At 38.3% G+C, this 6,000-nt stretch overlaps 1 protein-coding gene across 1 annotated transcript in view; it reads right to left on the bottom strand.

Annotated features, from left to right (window-relative positions):
• Positions 1 to 1,562: 1,562 nt before the first annotated feature.
• Positions 1,563 to 6,000, bottom strand: part of UXS1 (UDP-glucuronate decarboxylase 1) — a 92,774-nt gene continuing 88,336 nt past the window's right edge. Inside the window, exons 14-15 of the mRNA XM_073351134.1 lie at positions 4,960 to 5,063; positions 1,563 to 2,371 (exon numbers count right to left, since the gene is read on the bottom strand). Of these exons, the coding sequence (XP_073207235.1) occupies positions 2,240 to 2,371; positions 4,960 to 5,063 (236 nt within the window). The 3' untranslated portion in view covers positions 1,563 to 2,239. The remainder of the gene's footprint in view (positions 2,372 to 4,959; positions 5,064 to 6,000) is intronic.

The raw sequence follows: 6,000 nt of genomic DNA, 5'->3' as shown, positions 1-6,000 counted from the left end.
CTGACACTGCAGTGAGAGCTGGGAGTAGGAGTAGAAAACAAAGAACTTCAGCAAATAACACAACATGAGGTCATCCATATTGAGATATGCAAAGTAGGGCATGCCTTCATTTACCTATAATCTCCAGATTTCCCAACCTCCAATCTGATTAGGTCTGGCATCTTCCTTCCACTGGTGACGCTTTGGGGCAGCAGCAGCAGCTAGCTCAGGCTTCTCTCTGACAGCTCCCCCCATTCCACCTACTGAGGATGTGTATAACGTTACATAAGTAATGAGGATCACATGCAGCCCCATGTCCTCTATCTCACAGGCGCCAGCTCTGTCAAGTCCTAAGTAGACAGCCTGAAGTTACACCTGAATTTCAGTATTAACCATAAGCTATGTTGAACACTACAATGTTGATTTGAAACCACCATAAAGCCACTAACGGTTTTCAAATCTATGCTACTGCTACAATCTCAGATTTTGTTTTCGAGCAAGTTGAAGGATGTCATTTTGGCAGAGACAGGGGATTGAACCAGGGACCTCCAGAGCTAAAAGCAAGAGTTTACAGCTTGAGCTAGAGTTTGGCTCTGAAACTCAGAGCTGTAATACACTTATCTTCTCTGCAGATCAAGCACTGAGGACAATACATAACACACATGAACCACTGAGTTACAAAAGCACAAGACAGACTTCCTCTAATTCTCATCCCCTTATGAAGACAGACCAGGTAGTGAGCAAACCTAAACAGAATCTTTAATAGCAAACCATTGAGACGTCCATTGGACTTTTATCATTATTTCTTCTTTTATTCTAGACCATCAAGAAGCATGCGTGGTGGTTCACAGTACCGATAGAATGTTAGCTCTTGAGGGTCGGACCATAGCCCTGATTTTTAAAGGTTTTCGGGCATTCCCCTGCTCAGTGTTGCAAAGCCCACGGGATTTAGACGGCTAAATCCCATTTTCAAAATGGATTTAGGCACTTATGCATTTAAGTCCCACTGACTTTCAATGAGACCTAGGTTTTGCAACTCTGAGCAGAGGAATGCCTCAATATCTCTAAAAAAATCTAGCCTTATGCTTCCCAGTACCAGACAGTTGCAGTAAGTGCAGATATCCAACAAGTGGGAGATAATGGGATTTAGGTTCCTGTGATGAGATCACAGTTAGTCAGTACAGCGGTGTGTATTTCCTGATAAAATCAATAGTAAGTTTTGTTTTTAAGTAAAATACATGATTTCTCTCATGTTGGGGATGCTAAAGTTCTATTTTGTGTTTTAAAGGCATCGTATACTTTTGCACTGTGACAATCTAGGCCTAATGCAAACAATGACAAACTTTAATTATAATAACCTGAGGGTTTTTTGTTTTTTTTTTGACATGAACATCTTTGAGCCCAAGAATCAGTTAAGAAATAAATATGATTTGAAAAGTGAAAAAAATATTATTGACCTTCAAACAGGATGACTTGTTTTTATAACAGATTATGGATTTTTTAAAAAAATTAACATTTGAGATATGTACAGATAAAACACAAACTATAGAACTACTTTAACTGAAAAACAAACCCGTAAGGAGAACTTTTCATATTTTATTAAAATAGCATATTCAACCACTGGTAACCAATAATACATTAACCTTTTTTCCCAGAGTACACACAACACAGTAGTGATTTAAAATATTCTTATCCATGATATTCAATGAAAACAGTCCAAATTCAAGTGTGCAACTAAAACTAAACCTCTGAAAAAACTCTGATTTAAAGAATACATAAAGCTCTCATACAGAATTCTTTTATACCCCTATATACTAAATGCCAGTGTTTCACTCACCTGACAATACTGCTAGCTTTTTCTCGTATGCATAGTATAACTTCTCATTTATAGTACCCATTTTATAAATAAATTGGTATATCCCATCCCGTTTATATTCATCTTCAGCTTCACAAAGAAACCAGTAAATAAAACTGTCAAAGACAGTCACAACAAATGATCTCACAGCAAGATATAAAACTTGAAGATACTCAAAAGATTTTTCTACTCTATTTTACATAAAAAGATAGATTTAAAAAGTGCAAGGCAAGATTTGCAGTATTTTTAAATTTTTAGGCACATCCACTTCTTTAAAGCAAGCTTCCGAATGAAATTCCAGTTTGTTCTTCATGATACCTGTTAAGTCTTTCTTTTTAAAAAAAGAAAAAAAATTACATCCTGTCAAACGTAAAGTAGGGAATCTCCTGTCCAATGTAACAGTTTTCAATTATGTCTTGTTCTTCCTTTTTTTATCCTTGCAGGTTTCGGTTTGGGGATATATTGATTGTTTGCCTGATATTCGAGTTCTTTACGAAAGTAGTGAATTGCTTTATTTAAACCTTCTTCCAAAGGGACCTGTTTAAAGAAAGAAGAGATGGTCATATCAGCCTAAAATTCCGGCTACTCTCATAACAGTGTATTATTATGGCTATCTTCTAAGTTATGAAAACACTGCTCTGAAATTCTTTATCAATAAAAACACAGAGCACCACCCACTGGTTACAGTATGTCTATGCACTTCTAACACACCCATCACTGTTATATCTAACGATCATTTACTAAATTAGAAACTGTCAATTCAGTCGGTAAATACCACATTTAGTACCAGACAGTAACACTTAACCCAGTTTACGCCCAAATACAAACTTGGTGAATCCCTTATATGCTTGTAAGAAACAAAAGAGGAAAAAGAATGTTTTTTGGCTTGTTTTGAATTATATTAAGAGAACATCCTCTAGATAAGCTGTGTAAATGGTGAGGCCTAATGAGGTTTAAATTAAAATACTTCTTTAAATTGGTCCACTAAGAAATAGCAATGGGGATATCAACCACGACGCAAAACTGACAGTTATAACAGTATCCCATTAGGAACTGATCATCTTGCTTTCTTTAAAAGAGTTAATTAGATTCTAATAATTTTGTGTGTAGTTAAGAGGAAGAATATTTTCCTCTTCTGTTTCCAGTTTTAAACAGTGTATTTTATACTCATGGGCACACAAAACCAGAAATATTTAACTCCTTTTCCAAGTATTGTAATCTCTGTTCTTGCTTATGTCACCAACATGAATTGATACAGTGATGGCACTTTAGAAATGCATACATTAACTACCAATGCACTTCTCCAATTCACTACCAATCCTCGTTCACCATTGGATAAGAGTACAAATTCTGGCATCCCATTAAAGTTGATAGAACATGATCTACTGCCACTGTGCCACTTTTTAAAAACAAATTAGGTTCTGAATGCCCCAGGCACACAGGGGAAGAGGAATCTCATTACATCAACAGGTTTTTTTTTTTTTTTTTTTCTTTTTAAAAGGACAGGCTTCTGACCTGCTCATGCCCCACATGAACCATTTCACACTGATGGAGGGGAAGCTGGCCTAAAAGCAATAAACTAAACCCCTTACCCCAGTTTTAGATGGGGAAGAGTTCTCTTTGTAATAGTCAAGCTCTTGCTTTCAGCTATGCTCAATGGCACCTGTGTGAGTGAAACATAACCAGGAAGGTTTGGGTGTTTCATCATTAGGATCATTATCAATCACAGACATACTTTATGCTGGTATCACCCGAGTATTGGCCAATTTCCAGGGTTTATTGGAATTCCATGCGGGGGTGAGGGGAGGAAGGCTGGGTCATGAAAGGTTGAAGGGTTTGTAGTCATTAATGGTGCACCCACCCTAGAACCAGTATCTGTTTTCCAGCAGCACGATTGTTTTTAAAACAGTTATCCAGCAAAGTTCTCTAGTGAAATCAAGGCTTAAGAATCAAGGCCAGGTGGCAACACTTGTGCTGGCTATTTGAGTGGCTCTGTGTAGTGTGGCCAGTTAGCCTCAAGGTAATGTAGGGAGAAAAGACGTTGTAATGCCAGCTTGGAAGGCCTTTCTTAAGAAAGGGCGATGAGTCGGTGTGTGCAGAAGGAGGTATTCAGGAAAGAGTACACATCACTGAGTGACACAATGGTATTACCATACTATCTGTGTTATTCCCGGCCTCTTAATGCAGCCCAGGTATTTAATAGCTTTTTTGGACAGCGACTGTATATTAAGCAAATTTCACTGCTGCCTACAATAAATCCCAGATCTCCCCTACCTTTACGAAAGAGCATATATAACTAATTCTGAACCACAGTGAACAAGTAGCTTAATTAATTAGTCCAATATGTATTAACTTAGTTTTGTCTATGGCAAAGTCAGGGTGGAATTTCAAAAGCTTTAAATCTGTTCTCACTGAAGTCAATGATAAAACTCCCATTAACTTAAGTGGGAGCAGAGGTAGGCCAACCTGAGTGGGTTCTCAAAATCCCACTGTTAGTATACTACCGCTTTGTCCAACTACCTAATTTTTATTGGGTTCTTCTGCTACTCCTCTCAAGCCTCCCTTGTGACTAGATTAAGCCTGATGAGTGCAGTAACATTTGCATATCTTTAAAAGGATCTTAAAAACCTCAACCCTTAAATATTTTTTATTTCATTTTGTATTGATCATCATCCACATCATAAAAGCAAATTTCTCTTTTAACAACAGGATAAGTGGAGGGCTAATTCATTATGTACCACACATTCCAAGGTATACAACAGGCATATGAGGGACTATTGCCTTAGTCAGAGCTGTTATACAAATTAGGTTAATTTTTATTACAATGCTTTGTCACGTATTTCAAAGCATAGATTTTAAGGCCAGGGACCTGTGATCATCTAGTCTAACCTCCTGCACAACACAGGTCATAGAACTTCCCCTGTACACATTTATTGAGTGTCCATGTAAGACTCAAGGCACTTTATAACCTTTACAATAATTGCCCTTGGAATACTTTCCTCCACTTCCCCCAATTCTTTAAGATGCTCTAATAACTGCAGAATATCTTCTTTTATAAAGGCAAGACAATCATCAAAAAAACAACAGGTTTATACACATGACACTATTAATCTAGCTTTACATACCACAGGTTCCCAACCAAGCAATAACTTGGCTTTCTTGATGTCAGGCCTTCTTTTCTGGGGGTCATCTTGAGCTTCTGAGAGAAACTGGATTTCACTGCCACTACCTGTTGAATGAAATATTGCATTTTATTAGCCTTTCTTTGCTATGCTTTCAACTTACACATTTCCCCAGGGGTGGCATGATGTCCCTCTCAAGCCTATTTAGATTATTCCCAATTCTGCCCATCCTCCAAAACGCCTTACACTGACATGACTGTCCTTCCAGCAAAGGTAGGATGAACCATCCAGGACTGGTACCGCAAAGTGACTCAAACACTTCCTCCTCCCCAGTACTATCTTTTCCTTATTGTCTGTGGAGCGAAGAACCATGTGTGAGTCTTGTACTCAGATCCCTTCATGGTAGAACATTAAGAACTTACAACACAAGCCCAAAACATTCTGCATTATTGTATATAAACGTTTATTTGAGTTTAAAAATTTGTGGCCAGAGCAAAACAGAGCTAGTTAGTTAGTGAGCAGCAAATGGAGAGAGAACTTATTTTGTCTACCAGGTAGTCTAGTGGCACCATAGTGTTCTACCACAGAAGCAAGCTATGTCCAAGACTGGAGCGTTAAGGGGCTGAGCAAAATCTCAGAGGATTAAGAACATAAGAACGACCATACTGGATCAGACGAAAGGTCCATCTAGCCCAGTATCCTGTCTTCCGACAGTGGCCAATGGCAGGTGCTCCAGAGGGAATGAACAGAACAGGTGATCATCAAGTGATCCATCCCATTGCCCATTCCCAGCTTCTGGCAAACAAGAGGCTAGGGACACCATCCCTGACCATCCTGGCTAATAGCCATTGATGGACCTATCCTCCATGAATTTATCAGTTCTTTTTTGATCCCTGTTATAGTCTTGGCCTTCACAACATCTTCTGGCAAGGAGTTTCACAGGTTGACTGTGCATTGTGTGAAAAAATACTTTTTTTGATTGTTTTAAACCTGCTGCCTAATCATTTCATTTGGTGACCCTGAGTTCTTGTGTTATGAGAAGGA

This window comes from Lepidochelys kempii, chromosome 1, assembly GCF_965140265.1.
Source record: "Lepidochelys kempii isolate rLepKem1 chromosome 1, rLepKem1.hap2, whole genome shotgun sequence".
Classification (NCBI taxonomy): domain Eukaryota; kingdom Metazoa; phylum Chordata; order Testudines; family Cheloniidae; genus Lepidochelys; species Lepidochelys kempii.
The sequence above is the reverse complement of the archived record's forward strand: the minus strand, read 5'-3'. Positions and strand labels throughout refer to the sequence as shown.